This window comes from Penicillium antarcticum (assembly GCF_028974205.1).
Source record: "Penicillium antarcticum strain IBT 31339 chromosome Unknown utg000005l_segment0_segment0, whole genome shotgun sequence".
Taxonomy (NCBI): domain Eukaryota; kingdom Fungi; phylum Ascomycota; class Eurotiomycetes; order Eurotiales; family Aspergillaceae; genus Penicillium; species Penicillium antarcticum.
The window spans coordinates 1,210,664-1,230,770 of NW_026695303.1; the positions used below are offsets into that span (position 1 = coordinate 1,210,664).

General features: G+C 50.5%; 7 protein-coding genes across 7 annotated transcripts; 3 read left to right on the top strand and 4 right to left on the bottom strand.

Annotated features, from left to right (window-relative positions):
• Positions 1 to 349: 349 nt before the first annotated feature.
• On the top strand, positions 350 to 1,385 carry N7508_005098 (mitochondrial 54S ribosomal protein uL22m; the record flags this gene model as incomplete). The annotated part of the gene is made up of 2 exons (XM_058463164.1): positions 350 to 383; positions 445 to 1,385. 2 exons carry the CDS (start codon positions 350 to 352, stop codon positions 1,383 to 1,385), a joined length of 975 nt encoding a protein of 324 aa, XP_058319642.1.
• Positions 1,386 to 1,627: 242 nt separating this feature from the next.
• N7508_005099 (histidine phosphatase family protein) lies at positions 1,628 to 3,010 on the bottom strand (the record flags this gene model as incomplete). The annotated part of the gene is made up of 4 exons (XM_058463165.1): positions 1,628 to 2,170; positions 2,304 to 2,546; positions 2,609 to 2,812; positions 2,924 to 3,010. The coding sequence occupies 4 exons, from the start codon at positions 3,008 to 3,010 to the stop codon at positions 1,628 to 1,630; spliced, it is 1,077 nt and encodes a 358-aa protein (XP_058319643.1).
• A 298-nt stretch (positions 3,011 to 3,308) lies between these two features.
• On the bottom strand, positions 3,309 to 5,534 carry N7508_005100 (uncharacterized protein; the record flags this gene model as incomplete). The annotated part of the gene is made up of 2 exons (XM_058463166.1): positions 3,309 to 4,706; positions 4,776 to 5,534. The coding sequence occupies 2 exons, from the start codon at positions 5,532 to 5,534 to the stop codon at positions 3,309 to 3,311; spliced, it is 2,157 nt and encodes a 718-aa protein (XP_058319644.1).
• Positions 5,535 to 6,939: 1,405 nt separating this feature from the next.
• N7508_005101 (uncharacterized protein) lies at positions 6,940 to 7,365 on the top strand (the record flags this gene model as incomplete). Its single annotated transcript, XM_058463167.1, has 1 exon — positions 6,940 to 7,365. One exon carries the CDS (start codon positions 6,940 to 6,942, stop codon positions 7,363 to 7,365), a length of 426 nt encoding a protein of 141 aa, XP_058319645.1.
• Positions 7,366 to 7,885: 520 nt separating this feature from the next.
• Positions 7,886 to 9,435, top strand: N7508_005102 (uncharacterized protein; the record flags this gene model as incomplete). The annotated part of the gene is made up of 2 exons (XM_058463168.1): positions 7,886 to 8,216; positions 8,273 to 9,435. The coding sequence occupies 2 exons, from the start codon at positions 7,886 to 7,888 to the stop codon at positions 9,433 to 9,435; spliced, it is 1,494 nt and encodes a 497-aa protein (XP_058319646.1).
• Positions 9,436 to 11,314: 1,879 nt separating this feature from the next.
• Positions 11,315 to 14,530, bottom strand: N7508_005103 (putative pathogenicity factor; the record flags this gene model as incomplete). Its single annotated transcript, XM_058463169.1, has 3 exons — positions 11,315 to 12,953; positions 13,533 to 13,583; positions 14,460 to 14,530. The coding sequence occupies 3 exons, from the start codon at positions 14,528 to 14,530 to the stop codon at positions 11,315 to 11,317; spliced, it is 1,761 nt and encodes a 586-aa protein (XP_058319647.1).
• A 1,954-nt stretch (positions 14,531 to 16,484) lies between these two features.
• N7508_005104 (uncharacterized protein) lies at positions 16,485 to 19,128 on the bottom strand (the record flags this gene model as incomplete). The annotated part of the gene is made up of 2 exons (XM_058463170.1): positions 16,485 to 18,849; positions 18,902 to 19,128. 2 exons carry the CDS (start codon positions 19,126 to 19,128, stop codon positions 16,485 to 16,487), a joined length of 2,592 nt encoding a protein of 863 aa, XP_058319648.1.
• Between the last annotated feature and the right edge of the window lie 979 nt (positions 19,129 to 20,107).

Below are 20,107 nucleotides of genomic sequence, written 5' to 3' on the forward strand. Positions count from 1 at the left end.
GGAACCACAGGCTAGATGGCCTGGGAAGGGGAGAGGGATGAAGGGGAAAGACAGAAAAGAGAGAGAAGAACTGAGGATGAGGGCTAGTGGATACTGTGGAGATGGGTAGGAAGAGAAATAGTGACCATGCGCAAAAGAGAAGCGCAAGACTTCAACGTATAAATCAAAGCTATCAAGAAACTATCTCTCACAGTCTCTTGCCTATTTCCCCCAAGTCGCAAGTTGCCTCTTTGACGCTATTCTGATCGATCACACTGCGTGCCTCAGGCTCCGGAGTCCCGCACAGACCACAAGTGCAGGGAACTTCATCTTTTTTCCCGGACTCTCTGCATCAACAACCAACACAGCCATGGCACTCTATACTTCAGGGCTGGTCCGGACAGGTATGCTTGCTTTCAATTGACTTTTGCGTTTTGCTAACCTCTGCTTCTTTCTCTCCAACAGTAGCCCGGACCGGTGTCACCTTCGTGCCCCGACGAACGCTAGCCTCAACCCCCATTCGTTCCGCAGATTTCAATGCCGACAACTCATCCAGTGGATGGTGGTCCGGCTTGAAGAACATGGTCGGTGGTGGCCAGTCCAAAACCAAGGTCACTCAACGACCCTCGGCCCCTAAGAAGGATGAAGGTTCACTAGGCGCAAGCTCGATCTTCGGGTCCGACTTCCAACCATCCAAGGGCCAAATGCCCTCCAAGGCGCAACAAGGAGCCGGAGAAGCAGTCGACCGCGATACCAGCCGTGTGCACCGAGGACTCCTGCCCGATCCTAACGCCCAGCTGCGGTGGGAGAGAAAAATTGCCGTACGAGAGATCCGCAAGCGAGGCCGCCTACCAAAGCAAGTCCAGATCAAGCGCACCGAGCGCGAGCAGCTCTCGAAATCCCACTTTTTCAAGACCTCAGTGAAGAAGCTGGGTCCTCTGGCCCGACAGATCGCCGGTAAGAACATCGACGAGGCCATCCTGCAGATGCGTTTCAGCAAGAAGAAGGCAGCCCAGGATGTATTGGGACACCTTGAGCACGCCAAGAACCTCGCCATTGTCCGTTCCGGTATGGGTCTCGGCGCCGAAAAGGGTTCTAAGCCCCTCACCGTCATTCTCAAGAGCGGCGAGCGCAAGAAGATCGAAAAGCCCACCGATATCTACATTCAGCAGGCCTGGGTTAACCGTGGTCCCTACGGACATGAGATGGACCACCGTGCCCGTGGTCAGATCAACATGATGCGTCCCCCCACCACAGGCCTCTCTGTTCTGTTGAAGGAGGAGAAGACTCGCATCCGCGAGTGGGAGGACCGCGAGGCCAAGGCCCAGCGTGCTCGTCGCGACCAGCTCTGGACTCAACTGCCAGACCGCAAGATCCCCACACAGAACCAGTACTACAGCTGGTAAATCTGATACTTCTTTGGCGTTTGTATTATTTTTATATCTAGCTCTTCGGTTTACGCTGTTGGACCTTCTGGTTTCATTTATCTTGCCATTAGCCGATTCGGCGAGAATTTGCATTTGGGACAGAGAAAGTCGTCGACTTCGCGTCTCCCCGGAGCCGAGCGACCCATGTACAATACTGAATAAATTTCCTATCAATATTTCCAACCTCACCCCATCATCTGTCTCTATTTGCAATGTCTACTTCACTTTCCCTCACTAGGAAAAGCCTGCTTATTCACAATAGCCGTAAACTCCTCCATCTCCTCTCTCGTCGCCCGCCCCCCAGAGACAGCGCTCATCAACCTAGACAACCTCCCGTCCCCATCAGCCCTCTCAAGCAAAGCCATAAGCGTAGCCATAGAAGTCCTCATCATCTCAGGATCGCGCGCTGGCGTAGCCGCAGGTGTAAGTTGTGTCGTCTCCTTCTCAGCGACAACAACAACAGGAATAACACCCCCAGTAGCAAGTGGGAACCAGCGATGCCCAGCAACCTGCAGAATACTACTAATGGCACCAGAATGGGCAGTCATAGAAACAAAAACATTCTCATCAGTGTCGAAGACATCGTCCAGGAACCGGCGCAGTCGCGCGTCCCGATCTTGGTCTGATTCGCGGGTCTTTGCGTCCCATAGTTCATCTGCTTCTGTGAAACCTTGTTCAATGATGTATTCTGGGTATTCGCATTTGATGGCTGACGCAGTGGAGCGCTTGTCGCAGGTGTGTTCGCCCATTGTTTCGCGGAGGAGCTGGAGAGAGTTAGATATTGGTTTATTGTATACAGGGCACACCATCATAGACATGGATAAGGATATGGCCATGGTTAGAGTATACTATATTCCCTCTCTCGAAAGAGTTGGGCGATAGGGGTGAGATGCCTACCTCCTTAACAATGGGTTTGAACGGCTCCGTGCCAGACATAGGCAAGCCAGCAAAAGTAACCTGTGCCGTTGCCAGGCACCGATTCAAGGGACTGACATAGTAAGACTGCGGCGCCGGAACACCTTTCTCAATCTGTTCTTCCCAAGCAGCGTGGGCGGTCTTTGCTTGATCGATTCCCTTCTCGGTGAGGTGGGCATCGACCCAGCTTCCGTACTCGTCTCCATCGAGCAGAGACCAGTGTTCCTAGCGGGGTTGTTATTCGATTTTTTTAAAAAAAAAAAAATCTTTTAGAGGAGGGTGCTTACATCCCATGCTTTCGTGCCGTAGCGGGTCTCGGCGACGTTGTGGACGCCTTCGCCGTGTCGTCCTAGGAAGAGGACTTTGTATTTTTGGTGGGGGTTGGAGTTCAGGGTTTTGATGTGTTCGCTGAAACGTTGCCATTGAGTTGTTTGGAGAGTTTCTTTTTCAGTGTCATAAGATTTGGCGATTAGACCGAAGTCTGATTTGACCTGGTTGGCTAGATTAGATTGGGGATATTGGTGTTGAGTGTTTTGAGGACGTTAGGGCCTGGCTCCACTGGGCATTGCTATTTCTAAGGCCTCCGTCTCGGAATTACTTACATAGTCGAAAGTGGCTGGGTCTGTAGCCGGATCATCCTGCAGGAAATAACCTGGGACTATGCTGTAACTGTACTTTGATTCCGTCATGGTGGTTGAAAAGGGAAGATATGTTGGGACGGAAGCTTTAGGGCTCTCGCGACGTGGGGCTGAGCTTGGCGGGACAAGCCTAGGGGACATACTGCATACTGTGGGTGGATCGTTGAATATAAATTGGAGAATAATTCATAATTTAAATCATAAGGATAATTTTAATCCCGTTCAGCAAGTTTGCTCTAAGCGCCTTTACTATATCAAACAACGGTACTATGGCTCATAGCCCAACATTCTTCCCACCATCCCGCAAAGCTTCATCTGCATCCAACATTGAGCGCCATGCGCCCAAAGATCATGCGAACCAAGAGGACCGCATGCCGAGCAGATGTAAGCCTTTCTTAGCAGACATTATTTGTCTACCGGAGAAAGATAGGCACTTGCCAATCATGGTCTCAGAGGATGAGGCCAAGGTTTCCGGAAACTGCCAGACACCTGACAAATCTCGGAGACCAGAAAGCGCAAAAGCAATAGTGGAGGAAATACCACTAACAATTTCGCAAAGCGACTGAGCGAGGCCGTTTCCAAAGATTGTTGGGATAGCGTTACCGCCATTTTCAAAGATTGACGGAACACGAGAGAGACCATTACCAAATACATTGGTAGCTCCGCGCCGAGACGGCACGGGCAATCGATCCCTTGGTGCTGATCGCAACCCGCCAGGCACAGCTGCTGATGATCTGGCAAATGCCTCGAGAGCCTCGAGACCAGTATGCTGACCAGCATGCCCACGCACATCCATAACTCCGGAGATCCGAATCCCCAGTGGAGAGTGACGGAACCTTGTTGCTCCTGCAACAGCCGCTGAGATCGTTGTTTGAAGCGTACCAGGAACGCTTGTCGATGGGGCAGAGACATTTTCCACGGTACGAGATGCCCGAGTAGTCCTGGGCCGCACGTCCAGTACTGGATGACGGACTTGGCCAGGGGTAGGTTGGTTGGACGACATCTGTGGAAGTTCTCCAGTAGATGTGGAAAGAGAAGTGGACGCACCACCAATCGAGGCGAGCGTCGATACACGCCACCGCAAACTCGACTTGCCTGCAGGCTTTCGAAACACGGGGCTTGACTGTAGTGCCAGGGAAGAACTGGATTTTGTCCCCGAAAGAGCAATATCGTGTCTCGGTGATGTGCTCTGCTGAGCACTCCTTCCCGAGGTGAGAACAATGTCGTGTCCCGATGAGGTCCGGTAAACTTGTTTTCCAGATCCAAGAACCGTGTCGTGTCCAGGTGAAGTATTCTTCGCAACAGTCTTCCCCGTTTGGGGAACGATATCGTGACCCGATGAGGTCTTGAAAGCTGGCTTGCCAGATACAAGAACAGTATCGCGTCCCGGCGATGTACTCTTCGAGGGAGATGCTTGGGATTGATATGGCGATGGGTGTTGTCCCGGCAATGTACTCGTTGAAACCTTGGTCTTCTGGAGCAATCCTCTCGTGGATGGAGACACAACCGGCAGTCCCATTGACGGGTCGTGTCCCGCAGAACCGCTTGCAGGCTTCCTGATCGCCTTTACGGTCGGGAGTGCTTGAGGTGAACTGAGTAACGGATCGTGGCCCATGGTTGCCGAGCAGCGCGCCTCGGGAAGAACTGGCACATGAAGCATTGGTTGCCTCGGCCTTTCTTGGAATGCAGCGTTTGTCGGTACATCGGTAACTCCAGCACGGGCAGCGGCCTTCTCAAGGCAGTTGCACTACTCGCGTTAGCACATTGCTCAATGAAGTTGTAGAAGAGAAGGGTCAATGAATTGGTCAGGACTTACTCGCTTGTGTTGCTTCTTGTGCTTCTCACAAGCACCGTATTTCCTAGCCTTGATGTAGTTCTCTTTCTGTGCCTGAGAACGAGGCTTCTGCTTTTTCGGAACGTTGGCGGTGGCGTTCATGTTGAGGTCGAGGACCATCTCCATGGCTCCCGGAGGGGACGCCTCAGAGACGGATGTGTTTTCCCGGCTGGGCCGCGCGGGTTGAGGGGACGTGCTTTCGCGCATGTAGTCGGACCAACTTGGGGAGGAGAAGCTGGTGTTGGAATCCGAAGACATGTCTAGATCGAGAGCGGTAGCATCACATAGACGCTGGAGGTGTAATGCGATTGCTGCTTCGCGGCGCTTCTCCTTGATAGAAGCGACACGCGGGTCGGCAGCAGCCTGGGCCTCCACCAGACTTCTGAATGCCATTGTGCTGTCATACGGGTTGTAGCCCGCGAAAGAAGCATCGTCAAACAAAGGCGCAGCGGGGTCTGGCATGTACCCTCCATCCATCGAGTAGCCCATCACATCCTCCTGGGTCAGGTGGTAGTTGGTCATACCTGTCCAGTTGAACTGCGGGGTCTCAGAGGGAGAGGGAGTGACCATGTAGCTCCGATCATCTTCGTAGGGCAGAGCCAAATCCTGGGGAGAGATGGTGGTGTTCGAGGGCGACACCTCCTCGTACTCGGCAGGAAGGTCCAGAAATTGATCAAAATCAACCCACTCGGTGGGGGTTGCATCCATCTGAGGGAAGAACTGGTCTCCAACGAAAGCCATAACAAACAAATCACGAATAAAATGGGTATCACTGGGGGTATCTAAGAATTGAGAAATTTGTGCCAAAGAGAGAAAGAGAGGTAAGAGTAAGGGTCGGCAAGAGTTAGTCGTTAAAGCCGAGATACAAGTTTGAAGTCGTAAAGAAGAGAGGCCTGAGGATGTATAGGGGTATAATATGGCTTCCGGAGAAGGTGAAGAACGCCAGACCTGAGGCAACCGTTGATTCTATGTATGCGCTGGGCTGTCAGAGCGCCTTTCCTCTTCGGGGTCCCCGACTTCACGCTAAACCCTTTTGAGACCCCGACCCCCCGCTTGATCGCTCTAAGCCGCAATATGACTCAGTCCCCGGGGTACTTCCCCAATTATACTATTTACTATGATGAGCCAGGTACCTGTGAGATTTTGATATTCCTATGATGTATATCTTGCATCTGCAATGCTGCTTGATTATTATATGTAGGATCATATTATGATCTCTCATTTTTGGGTTCCAAGGTTAGAGGCTGTGCTCGTGCATAACCCACTTGGTTAGCACTAGGGCTGACTGAGGCGTATGCATGTAGAGTGGAACGGTACAGAGTAGAATTGCTTCAAGTGCCTGATGATAGAGCTCCAGGCACCTCGGAAAATGTATGAATCTGAGCAATCTCGATCAATTGACTTTCAGCCACATCCATCAGGGTCTTGACCCACTCGCCATGACACACAGTTGCATTCGGAGCCTCGGCAAGGAAAATTCTTTAACTAAAAAAAATTTCAAAGCTGTTAGATCTGGCTAGTGGATAACACAGACCAACAGTTGATCAGAAATAAGGTGTAGAGGTGCATTAGGGCTAATGATAAGATGTGGGTGTTGAAGTCCTGGCTGACATATATATCTCTGCGGAACGGTGGTAGTTGACAGACAACAATATCAATAGTTAGGATAATAATGGTGATTGCATTTGTAAACGACTAAATTAGAGAGCCTTTTACTATTGATCAATATAGTAACGGTAGTGAGTAAATTTTGGAAATGTACAATAAAAGTTGCGGCTATGTGTACGCACACGTGAGGAACATCGTGAGATTTTGAAGTGGAGAGGAGTAGCTTAGTAAGGGGAGGACTCCCCAGACTCCCAGACTAGGTCGTGGCTCCAGACCTCATTGAACAAGTTGCTTGTTTGTGATCGTCCTTCTCCCCTGTCGCCCTCTTCATCACCCACCCTCCACGCTCATCAACCCCTCCATCTCAAACCCCCGCTAGACATCCAGATCCACCCTCGGTTCTGCTGTGGAGAGAAGACAACTCAACTGATTGGCGCCGGGCAATGTTTTGAGGGCAAAAATAGAAAGCCAAAAAACCTGTACAGTCAGCAGCGGCCGAACCGGAAAATCAATCACGTCACGTTGTCATTACTCTACCATGGCCGCCGCTTTCGATGAGGAAGACCTCGCCATCCCCCTTGGCCCCTCCGACCGTGATCGTCGTCCAAGGGCACCTCCTAACCCCTCCGCCATGGCAATGCCCCCGCCATCGAGGCCGACCGGCAGGAATGAGGATCCGATACAGTCCCCCTCCACCACGCGGGACATGCAGCGCCTCGACCAGTATCAGACCGTGAAGATACTCGGAGAGGGGTCATTTGGTAAGGTGAAGCTCGCCATTCACCAGCCAAGTGGTCGGCAGGTGGCTCTCAAGATCATCTCACGACGCAAGCTGCTCTCCCGAGATATGGTTGGTCGGGTGGAGCGCGAGATTCAGTACTTGCAATTGCTCCGACACCCTCACATTATCAAATTGTACGAGTCCCCGCGATCCATGTGTGCCATTGTGGTTTCAGATGACTGACCCATAGCTTTCGAACAGGTATACCGTGATTGCCACTAAGACCGATATTGTGATGGTGCTGGAATATGCCGAGCGCGAGTTGTTCGATTACCTGGTGCGCAAGGGAAGGTGTGGTGATGACGAGGCCCGGAAGTTCTTTCAACAAATCATCTGCGCCGTGGAATACTGCCATCGACACAAGATTGTCCATCGTGATCTGAAGCCCGAGAACCTGCTGATCGACAGCCAGAAGAACGTGAAGATTGCGGATTTCGGGTTGAGTAATATTATGACGGACGGGAATTTCTTGAAGACCAGCTGTGGTAGTCCAAACTACGCGGCCCCAGAGGTTATCTCTGGCAAGCTTTACGCAGGGCCCGAGGTGGATGTGTGGAGTTGTGGTGTGATCCTCTACGTGTTGTTGGTGGGCCGATTGCCCTTTGATGATGACTATATCCCTGCCCTCTTCAAGAAGATCGCCGCGGGTACTTTCCACATTCCTGGATACATCTCATCTGGAGCAGCCCGCTTGATCCGGTCGATGCTCCAGGTTCACCCTGTTCACCGGATTACCATCCCCGAGATTCGACAGGACCCTTGGTTCCTCAAGGGCCTCCCTCCCTACTTGCAACCACCACCCGAGGAATTCATCGCGCCTGGTGTGGATCCGAAGAAGGTTGATAACGGCAAGCTTGACCCCGCCAAGCCGGCGCCGGTCCAGCATAAAATCCACCGGATTGCAGTTTCGAAGCTAGAACGAAGTATGGGTTACGGCCGAGAGGATATCGAAGAAGCACTGCGACACCCCGAGCCCAGTGCAATTAAGGACGCGTTTTCCATCGTCGTTGAGAATGAGATGATGCAGACCAATTGTGAGTTTTCCCACTGGCCTTTTCCCCACGACCACTGGCTAACAGAATTGTAAAAGCTCCCACGGAAGATAATTTGTTGGCTCAGAATGTCCCTCAGCAGAGAGGCGCTGCACCTTCGTCCGCAGATCGCGCACCTGCTCCTCGAACCCAGGCGACTCCTGCCACTGTCGTTAACAGAAACCAAAGTGTCTCTCGTCGGAAGCCGTCGGAGGATGCCCAACACACAGATACCGACGAGGAACCTCGCATCAGCCATGTTCGGATCCTCCCCACTAGCTTACCATATGTTCATGACCAGCTCATGGAACAACGTGACCGAGAGCAAAGAGCTCGTCACCAAATGCTTGAGCAACGGCGCCAAGAAGCCGCCCATCTTGACCAAGATGGTCAGGGTGCTGCGTACCGGGACATGTCAGCTGAAGAGCAGGCTGCCACAGCCCGGGCACTGAAGCCCCACTCGCGAAGTGTAGTTGATCTCGACAAACTACGCTTCGAGCCACCAATAGGCCAACCCCTCGAAAAACAACCAAAGAGAAGCCGCAAATGGCAATTTGGTATCCGGTCCCGAAACCAGCCTTACGAGGCCATGCTGTACTTGTACCGGGCAATCACCGCCCAGGGTGGACTCTGGGACATCCAGCCGGTCGAATCAGGCACGAACATTGGCCCTGATGCGACTCCTGACCCTGACAAGCCCAAACCTCTTCAAAGCAAATATCCCGACCTCCCCTCCAACTACTACATCCCGAAGGATCCTTGGTTCATCCGCGCACGCCTGCTTAAAGAAGGCATCAAGGCTCCAGGCGCCTCCACCAGCGTCTACAACAGCCGCAGCGACCTAGAAGAACTACGCCGCCGCTTCAACATCTCAGGCATTTCCGCCCCAACAGAAGACAAGAGCAAAGACTCCCACGTGTCCTCGGCACCAGACAGCGGCCTCGCATCAGGAGCCTCCTCAGCCAACCAACAAAGCGGACTCCCGAATATTACCTACGGCGTCTGGGTCTTCATCGACATACAGCTGTACCAACTCGAAGAAAACAACTACATGGTCGACTTCAAATGCGACGGCTACCAGAACGTCATCCGCGCCAACGGCGACACAGACTGGCACCCCATCAGCAAGCGTTTCATGAACAAGGAGAAGGAATTCACCAGCCCCTACCCATTCCTGGATGTAGCGTCTGATCTCGTGGCCCAGCTGGCTGTGGCGAGTTAGAAACAGACCCAGGCTTGACTATCTATCACTATCATTATCATGGAGGGGATGGGGATGGGAATCCAGCTCCGGCTCTCTTGTTCATACACAAAACGATCATGATATATATATTAATTTTCTCCCCTGTTAATACTGCCTTTTTTCTTGAGTGGCTGTGGTTGCGGTTGCATAGGTTTTTTTTTGGCTTCTGCTGCATTCGGATATTTTGTATTTTTTTTTTTTTTCAGCAAGCGTGGTCTAGGGCTATTTGATGCGGGTTGAGCTCATTGTATGGAGTATGTGTTGATTGTCGAGCATGAAAATATTCGTTTAACCTTTTTCTCGTATCGCAATAGAACACATGACTGTCGTACATTAATATACATGTAGCTCGAAGATATTTGCATGTCATGGTGCTCATCTGCTCGTTTCGAGAGAGGCGAATCTTCATAACATAGCATACCCAGCTACCTCTGCGCACTGAATACATTAAACAAGAAACAATAACTTAGTGAAGATCGGGATACATGTACCTCTAGAACAAAGCGAATATCGAAAAAAAAGCAGCATTGCCCACCCAAACAGAGACCCCTTCGTTCAACATAAAATCAGCCGCCCAGAGCACCACCAGCAGCAGTAATGACAATTAGTGGCTCATACCCCCCCCCCCTTACTCATTTGTCTTCACGGGCCAATTCTTCTTCTCCTCGTCTTTCCCTTCTCCGCTGCTCACTTGTCTCACTTGTTCCAATCGGTTACCGTTCCAACCCAGCCATTCTCCTTGAAGGCCAATATGCGGGCACTTCTTGTGCGTAATGGCGAAGAAAAAATCCGGCCCTTGTGCATCTCTGGCCTGTGTCCTCGAGACCCGATACCGACGTCTAGACAAACTAAGTCTTGCCTTGTTCTGGCGAACTTTTGAACCACAAACTTGCGGGGATCTTGCATGGAAAACCCGAAATGAAGGAAAAAAAAGAAAAACAAATCAAAACAGAAACACTTAATTGGGGTCGATACCTAAGCCGATGGCCGAGGCGAACACCTAACAGACCGGCCAGCATAGACGCCGCTGCAACATTTGCGGGATCCACCGAGCGTGTCAGGGGTGTCATTGTGAGGTAATTAGGAATCTCATGGATGAGGTTCAAGGATTGACGCGAAAAGTTGATCTTTGCGGCACGACGGTTCCTCACGACCGAATGCCGACGACCAGGCAAACCAAGAATGGTTGTGATTTTGTTCGAAAACACGAAATGATAGAGCCGAATTGTGTGCTCGAGATGGCAAAATAAATGGGGAGAAAAAAAGGAAAACAGAGGCAGAACAGAACATAACGAATGTCCAAGAGTTCCCGCCATCAGCTTCTTCCATTTGCTTCATGGCGGCAAGTGTAAAGTGTGTGAGATACCAGTCTTTGCAAATTGTTTGCCATGGACTCGAGAGTCAGAACCGACAGCCAGAGAAATCATTAGTTCGCCGCTTGCTTGCAAACCCGAACTTGTAAAGCATCTTTCTCCATAAGAGGGAGGAAAGAAGTTTCATCTGGCTCAAGCTATCAGTTCAATTGCTGGGAAAATCCCACCCTGCAGTGTATTCGACAACCACTGGAACCACCAAGCGTGTCATAAGTCAACAATGAGAAGGGTTCGAGAATGTGAATTTCGCTGCGGTTTCACACGAAGTTGAGAGACCCCATACAACGGCTAGATAAACCATTATTTCTCGAAACACGAACTTGAGGAGAGATATGAACAGGTACCCCGAGATAAACAAAGAAAAGAAAGGAAAAAGAAAAGAAAAGAGAAGAAAAAGAAAAGAAAAGCATCGCAAACCTCTTCCAATCTGAAGCCGATGCAGGGAGCAGGCTAGTCAAAAGCCATTTCGTAGGCTGTTTGTCATCTTAGCGCTTTCTCTCGCGAGGTTTCTTGATAGATCCCTGATTGGAGACCCTGTTTAGTGACTCGATGTAAACACGCTGACTGCGACGGCGCTGGCTATCCGAATTTCCGCTATTTGTGCCCGCTCTCCCTATTCGGGACTGTCCACGGTTCTCAGATAGCCGAACCTGCTCAGCAGCAGATGTAGCAGCTTCGGCCTCGACAGGAGCATTCGGGATGTGTTCTAGCACACAAGGACGCACAAGATGAGTGTTGGCAGGATCAGCAACACCAGGACCGACCAGAGGGTTCACTGTGTCGTGAGCATCGTTCAGCTCAACAACTTGTTCCTCGTCCGGAACCTCGTGGTCCTGACTCTCTTGTTTGATCACCTTCTTGCAAGCTGATCGCTGACGTAAAGCGGCTTCCACAACCCAAGGCTTGAACGTAGGAAGGATTTCCACGTCGGGAAAACGAACACGGCTCGCCTGCAGCCGCTGGTTGTTCCTAAATCCGGTCGACTTGGCGGGCCTCTTTCGTGACTTGCCTGCGGCATGTCGGGGACTAAGAGTGACGCTGGGGCTCATAGTCAGACTCATCTGCTCTTCTCGCTCTTCCTTGCGCAGGTCGCCCAGGTATGACCGCACATGTTCGATCGTTTCTCTGATATTTGTGAACGACTTCGATTTCCCCACCAGTCCGCGAAGCCATAGAGGAACAGGTGCATTGATTGCGGTAGGATGCTTACGGCTCCGCTGGGGAGCCGTCAGAGCGAGAGATGTACGTGGTTCTCTCCTCGATTTTGACGCATTTCTCCCTCCTGAAGCTTGAAGCTCGTCTCCGTGGACGGAGGGCTCATTTTCAACCCGGAGTTGCTCCCTGCGGCGCAGGATCAACTCAAAATTCTCTACCCCACCCCAGCTTTCCATGCGATTCAGTGACTCGAGGAGGAGGTCGCACTGGGTAAAGGGCCATTGATCGGCACGGTAACGAGCACGCTGATAGTGCTTGCGACAGTAGTGTACCCAGACGTACTGAGGAAACAGCTTTGTCGAGGCTTTGTTGCGGCCGAAGACATGGGAGACAACCTTTCTCCAATGCATTCCATCGGGCGAGGGCCTCATGCGACATGGAGCTGAGAACTCGCACGCCGGATCCTTAGATTCTTCAGATTCCCATTTCACAAGCTGCTTGCCTGAAACCGGTCCCTCTGAGCAAGGTGTTTGATAACTTCCAGTTGATTTGCCGGGATGCCATTGATTGGGCCACTCAACGGAGTCAGGCATGGGGAATTGGGGACGATGAGCGCCCGCAGTTGTGAGCTTAGTGTCAGGACTCCTGCTCCGCGCTCTCGTGGGCGGCTGATCGTCTCTCGAGCGATTGTTCCGGTTGTATGGATTCAGCCGGTCGTATTCCTCCCTCGAGGCAGCTCCAAGCGCTGGGTCATATCTCCTCCGAGTTGTGCGTGGATTAGCATATGAAGATCGATCAGAGTTTGACAAAGAATTGGTGAACTTAGGCATGTAACCAGGGTGCGCCGCATTAATGCCGCCCATGACTCCCGGGAGAGGCGGCAAGGCCGGACGAGGAAAGTATGGGGGGGAGGGGTGGCGTGTAGAGGGTCCATCAAAACCAAATAAACCAGGGAAAGATTGATTCAGACTGTAGAAGAGAACAGAGTCAGTTAAGTTCATTCAAACAGTGTAGTCCTGTCACAAGCCGAGTGAAGACTTGAAAAGTGAGCAGCAAGGGATATTGATGAAAAGAGAGCGTATGAAATAGAAGTAGGACTGTGAGATGGAGACAAGGAAGGCATCGAATTGTTTTGTATGCTTACAGATCGATTTGGCCGGGACCATGGAGAGTGCCAGTTAAATGGTAGTGAGAACTGCAGGGATCGATGAAATCTGATCAGTAGAGATCCTTTCAGACGATGAGTTAGTAGAAGAGAAATGAGAAAAGGCAGATGAAGACAAGAATCAAGAGAAATGCTCGGAGATAGAGCATGGAGCATGCAAATGAAGAGTAGTTGAGAGTGACAAGAATATCTCCTGAATCGACTCTTGTGAAGCTGACTGAACTTCAGGATCTCATTCTGAGAGAACCATGAAGCTGAAACATCTTCACGAGAGCATGCTCATGCAACATCTTGTATGCTTTTAATCCCTCCTCATTTGTATACCAACAGATGGATTACCATGCTCAAGAAGGAGAACAGTAAGAAAATGCAGATATACATACCGTGGATCGTTAACCGGGTCATCCGGGGTCCGCAAAGTGACATCAGAGTTCCTAGACGCAGTGAGTTAGTAGATGATTTTTAGATTGTGATATCGTTTCCAATGTAAGGACTTGGAAGGTGAAGTAGTTGCTCAAAAAGCAAATTTAAATACCATGTTTCGTCTAGGATTTCAGCTGTACCGGGTGCAGGTGCAGTGAGACCAGCATATCTTCAGAACGTTAGTAGATGGATTTCAGATTGTGATGGCAGAATTCCCAGTGCAAGGACATGGAAGGTAAACTAGATGTTTAAGAGACAAACATATATACCGAGTATGATCATAATTGACCTCATCGGAGTTGTGGTCAGAAAAATCAGGATTCCTAAGCGCAAACTTTTAGTAAAAATTTTCAGAGAGTGATGGTATCAGTTGTAGTGGATGACCAGTGGAAGTGAGGTAAACGCTGAAAGAGAAAAGCGCATGTACATACTCATTATGCTTGTCCTCGAAACAACCATGTGCAAGGTTGATAGAAGTGAAGCCCGGATGACTAAGCACTAAGTGTTAGTAGGTGATATCTAGATCATGGTAGGAAAGAATTCAGTGAAAGGATGAACTCAAGGCAAGGTATCTCAGGGAAGGGTCAAAGCGTGTGAAGTGAAAGATGTTCCGGTATGATGATGATGATGAAGATGGAAGAGGATGTCTTACGAGGCATCCAGTATCAGATGCCAGGTGAGATAGGACTGTTCGAATCTTGAAGAGGCATCACGTAAACAACAAGATGCTGTGTTCAGGTGGCAAGTTGGATGAGATATGTGACAAGAAGGAGATGGTAGATGTAAAAGTGTGATGAGATATACGACGATCTTGATGATGAAAGGGTAAAGGAAGGAAGTGAAAGTGTGATGAGATATATGAAGTCCTTGATGCTTTGTTAACGTACCTGGGTGCAGCTTGATCTTGGTGGCCCTGTGGACTGCCCGGACCAGAGTTGGTCTGACGAGTTGGATACATCTGTGATGGTTGCATAAGGTTAGGTATTGCTGTGAGGATACCTGATGATAGATGAGTCTCATACCGTGATGCAAGTCCCAAGCAGTGGAAGAGTGGTGATGAAGAGATGATCGGTGACGAGGAAGGGAGAGGAAGAAGAAGAAGAAGAAGAAGAAGAAGAAGAAGAAGAAGAATTGGATGATGTTTGCTTTCACTTTCTCAAGGCGCGTTTGCTCGATTTGCTCGAGACGAGGGATCTGGGAGGGAATTTGCCTACGAGCTACAAGGCTTAGACTTGAGTATTTGTGTGTGAGCTTAACAGAAGAACATTGAAGTTTGGAACGTCTTTCTACTTGACTTTGCTACCTGATTTGTGGTAATACCAGAGTGAGGCTATTTGTAGCTTACACTCCATAGGCCTGAATGGATGTTTGAGGATTTTACAGGATAGACAGTTTATGTAAACGGTACAGGAATATGATGTCAGACTGGAATGTCATACTCAGACGCGGAATGAATGAGATGCGTGCTCACGTCGTGCTCATGGACTTTGAGCATCAGAATATATGAATAAGGAAGGGCATAATTAGAGATACAAGCTCTCAAGCAAGAAGGGTAGCTCACGAGCTGCCATTGATGAGCTTATACAAGGATTCAAGGCTCACAGCCAGAGAACCAGAGCCTTGACGTAGACAAGACGGGTAATCAAGAGACTGACTAGTAAATAGTGTCATTAGATGAACATAACAACAATGACAAACCTCGAGAAGAGAAAGAAAGAAAGAAAGATTTCGCAACTCCGGTGGCAGCGACAGGTCACCCTGGCCTTTTACTGTACAATTCGGTAGCGTCTAATATCACATAATTTAGGGAGGGGATGTTGACAGGTCATGCTTGAAGTTGTTGATATAGAGCAGGAAGGCTCCACACTTCTGGTGGAACGTGCGGCCCCACCATAAAACATGTGTATTTTTGCATAATTTATGTTTGCATTGTTTGTGAACCCAATTGGGGCCCCAGACTGGGTTAACTAACATACTATAAAATCCGCTTCCTGCGCTAATTATCGATACCGTACCACAATAAGCGTAGTATCATGACAATGGACTAAGGATTGTAGGACTTTGGCTAGCCCTGGGTGATATCATCATTATCATCATCGAAAGGAGTGTAGGCCATACAAGGCAGAAATTCCACTGGAGAGCCTAGTAACTTCATTGTACGTTTGCTCTGATAACCAAGGAGTCACAAGGCGTTAAAAAAAAAACTGTGGCTGACAAGCTAAAAATGGAGCAGGTTCATGGGTATATTCTGCAAGCAAAGTATTGTAAGTAACTGGTTGCGCTGTCTGGTACGGAGTAAGCCCCTAAATTGTCATTTGGACACCGGAGTGAGAGAAAGGAATGGCACTATGTTGGAATCAGTGGTAACCGTAATAGCAAGTCATCCAATGAAAAATGGCAAAAAGGCCTGTTTACTACCCCTTCGTACACACAATTCATGGGGCAACATGACTAATAGCAATAGCAATGAACATACTCCCGAGTGGAACAATCTAGCTCTGGTCATTTATACCGACACTATGTACTTACAGTTCAAGTCAAATATTCTTGACTTCTAAGCTACAGGACCAGCGAATGGCTTCAAAATCACCGAAGCGTATCGTGACTAACTTTTCATAGAATAACCTATAGCACAAAGCTCAATGTACGTAAACGAAATCAAAGATTCATTTCCACAAGGTATCATCGGCTATTCCGTTATGTGTACATGACCAAAGTGTGTAAATCTCACAAAACCAAGTCCAAAGCCAAACGCCATCTTTGCCGGATATCGAGAAAAGAAACCAATGCAATCTGAGAAAGAGTCAAGGAAAACCAGAAGCGAGTATAACCCAGGATCCACGTCGCAGTACATAAGTACATAAGTCATAACATGCAATCAGGGCGAAAAACGAACAAAAGCAGAAACGGTTTTAACTGGCATAGCCCATAGACGCCGATGCCCGAGGTACATATTTGCGAATCGCTCCACGGCCAGGACTACAGCCCGCAGATCCAATGTCAATCGTGCTAAGCTCGCGACTCAATGCGTCCATGCGGCCATTGGGGTTACCGGACATCACAGGATAGCTGGGACTACCGTGGGTGATGGGCACCTTGGATGGAATCGGGGGACCGGTGTTGTAATCGTAGAGTGGAGAGCGAGCGCTAGGCGACGGAGAGACGGAGCCACGGGAGGAGCGGGGACGCTCGGTTGATGTCGGGGTGTTGTAGCTGCGACTGTCGGTGTAGCTGTCTGACCGTCCGTGTGTGTAGTCCATACGTGGTGGTGTGCGGACCATTGAGCCTGAGCTGGCGTGGACGTGGGTTGGTGTGTATTTCTTTGGGGAGCGGTCGTAGGTATTTTCGGTTCTGAAGCCTACACGCGGTGGGCCTGCGGCGCGGGAGGTTGTTGATTCGTTGCCTCGTGATGTTGGGCGGGGTGAGTGCTTGAATCGGATGATGACCTCCGGCTTGCGGTTCTTCCTTTCTGGCTCTGGGGCCCAGGTATCGGTTGGGAGATGGTCTGTTGGATCGATCTCGCGTCCGTCGTCTCCGATGATTGGTTGGTCCACGTCTCGTGGAGGCTGGCCCTTGGCGCGCACCAGAGAGTCTCTGGAGTGAGAGGGCGAGTCGTAGCCTGGCGAGGGGTCTCTGCTTGGGGGACGAGACGTGTGAGGGTTGAGGGTGCTGTAGGAGTCGGGGGAGAAAGGAATTGAGGAACCGCCACGGCTATCTGAAGATGTAGGGCGTGGACTGACGGACTTCCGGGTCACTGCGCGCATATCGGGGCTAACAGATCCAGATCCACCTCTACTGGAGGTCGGTCTCTCAGCAAGAGGACGAGGGGAAGTTCGTAGGGGGTGGATGGGAGGTTCGTAGAGAACCGGTGCGGTCACAGGAGGCGCCTCAGACAGCATCATCTCGTCATCCCAATGCGAGCTGCGTCTCCGAACCGACCTTTCAAAGGCTGCCCTCTCTGATGCATCTTCTGGCTCATAGCCGGCGACCAAGCTTACTGGCACGGCTGACGCATGTCCCATCAGATGAGATGGCGTAGACACGGAGGATGGCAAGTTGTTTGGTGGCCTTGAAGAAGGTTGCTTGGGCGTATAAGGCATGTAAGTGTGTGGGGAAATTCTGGAGGTGCGCATCTGAGTTTGCGGCTCTCGGGATCGGTGGAGTGGAGGTGGAGGTGGCATCATCCCATCCTCGTCTTCATCTTCAACTCGTGGTTGCATCGTGGCGTATTCGGGGTGATGTTCAGGACGACCCATCAGTTGAAGTGGCCGAACGACGTGGTGATGGTATCTAGGGTCATCCACAGGGCCCGAGAAGGAAGCCGACCTAGGGAAGTCTTGAGCTGGTAGCTCATATGCATGCGACGGAGGCCCATAAGATGCAGGATCTGGGTTGTAGCGAGGGTCCTCAACATGGTGATCTTGATGTCCAGGGTTGTACATTCTGCCCCGCATATCTGCCTCATACACCGGCTCTTGTCTGGCTAACCGGTAGTCTCCAGAGGGTGGTTGATCATAGTCAGACTGGCTCCGCGGTTGCAGAGGACGCGGGTCGTATGTGTTCTCAGAGACTTCCTGGGCAGGATATGCGATTTCATGAGTGTTTCTGCTGGAAAGAGGGGCCACCACGGCTTGCTCTACCCATTCTTGTTGCTGATAAGGATCAACAGCATCGTATCCACCTCGAGATGGAGGAGGCAGAGGGGACGGTGCACGATAGGTGAGTTCCTCGTATACAGGCTCTGCAGGTACGGGCCTCGGAGCGTATGCAAGAGGCTCTGGAGGAACAGGCATGGAGTGTGCGTGCTCAGGAATCGCCGGTCTGGACGGAACTGGGTGCTGAAGAGGTGGAGGCGCAGACTGAACGTGTTCAAGAGGCGCTGGTCGTGCCGGTGCTGGTGCTCCAGGTGGACCACTGGGCAAAGGCCGGCGCTTGACGTCCTTCAATTGCCGAGGGCCAGACAATCCAGTGTTGCTGGGTGCGCTGGGGATCTTGCCCTGAACTCTGTCTGCGGCTTCTTGTCTGCGTTCAAGCACTGCTTCATCTTGCTCTCGTGTGTCATAGTAGGTCATTTCAATGCGGATATCTCCTGCGTATTTTCCTCGGCACTGCAATGGGTGCCAGTGGTCGTTCTGGCTTCCACCAGGGATAATCAAGTTGTGCAAGTCAATCCAGGTCTCGCCGATCATGTCGGTCTTCTTGTCGTCGTTGAACACGGACACCTTCAGCTTGAAGTAATCTGGAGATTCGTGTACGGTGAATCGGAGTTCCGAGTCCCTAAACAATGATGTCAGCTCACATCCCCTCCACAGTTCGTGTCCTAGCTTACCATCGAGGGGTTTGTCCTCCGCGCAGGTCTGTTTGTGTTTTCTTTGCTTCCTTGCCCAATCGTGCAGCACAGTACGGGTTCTGCTTTCCCATGGTCTTGCGATTTGGCAGGTTCTTGGCGCGATCAATGATGGCAACCAGTGTACCGATGATAGGGCCATCAACGGAGATATCGGCGAAGATGCCGGCGGCATGGTTAACCTTGGTATGGGTGAGTTTGGTCGACATGGCGATTGAGTCCCAGGTGTTCAAAAGACTCAAGCCGGTGCCTCAAGTGCGAAAGAGAAAAAGAAAAGAAGAAGAAAACATATTGGAATGTCTACAGTATTGGGGGTGGCTGGGGTGTATCAGATCGGGTCATTCATTGGCTGCAACCCCTGGCGCCTGGCCTGGACTCGGGTATTTTACCATACGTGACAACATCAACAGATCAACAATGAACTCCTCCTTTAACTTACAACCTCAACCTCTATTGCTTCACTTCTATATACTCTATACTTGATCTACTCTTGAATATATTCACTACTACCATCACAGATAGCAACTCAATCCTGTACACCCAACCCCTGTCAGGCACTTATGTGGATCTCAGATCCCCAGCCACCTCCGATACTTGCATTCCCGAAGTGGGACAGCCAATACACTATTGGCGATCAGGTCCAGATCAGATCGTCATAGGCACACTACCGTACTTTGTGAATCCGGTTTCAGCTGTGAGGTTCTGTCAAGTTGTCGCGGCTCCCCCACCTTTAGGGTTGAGCTGCACCCCGATGGATCTGCTTCCCCCCACCGCATCGCCATAGCGACCAGTCATTGAACCAGAACATACAGGTGTACACGTCTTCTTGTTTATTGCATATCCACCCGATCTCATACATAGTCAGTTATTACTGAGACAGTATTGTTTTATGATCCTTATCCCCTGCTCCATCGTATGACTTAATGATGCTGCCTACCTCACTGCCCCATTCCCCTTTCATCATTCATTTAGCCCCCAAGGTTACTATAATTAACAGAGTGGAAACCACACGGATCTCGGCTGCGCGAGGCTGGAAAGTCAATGGAACATGTCCTTGCCGGGGAATTTTATACATTTTGGAATCAGCTGATCTCGGCGGGTCTTTCCTAGCACGTTGGGGACATGGGTATCCTAGGATTGACTCTGTCAGCTGTCAGTAATATCTCATAGAGGCATGCACGAGTGAAT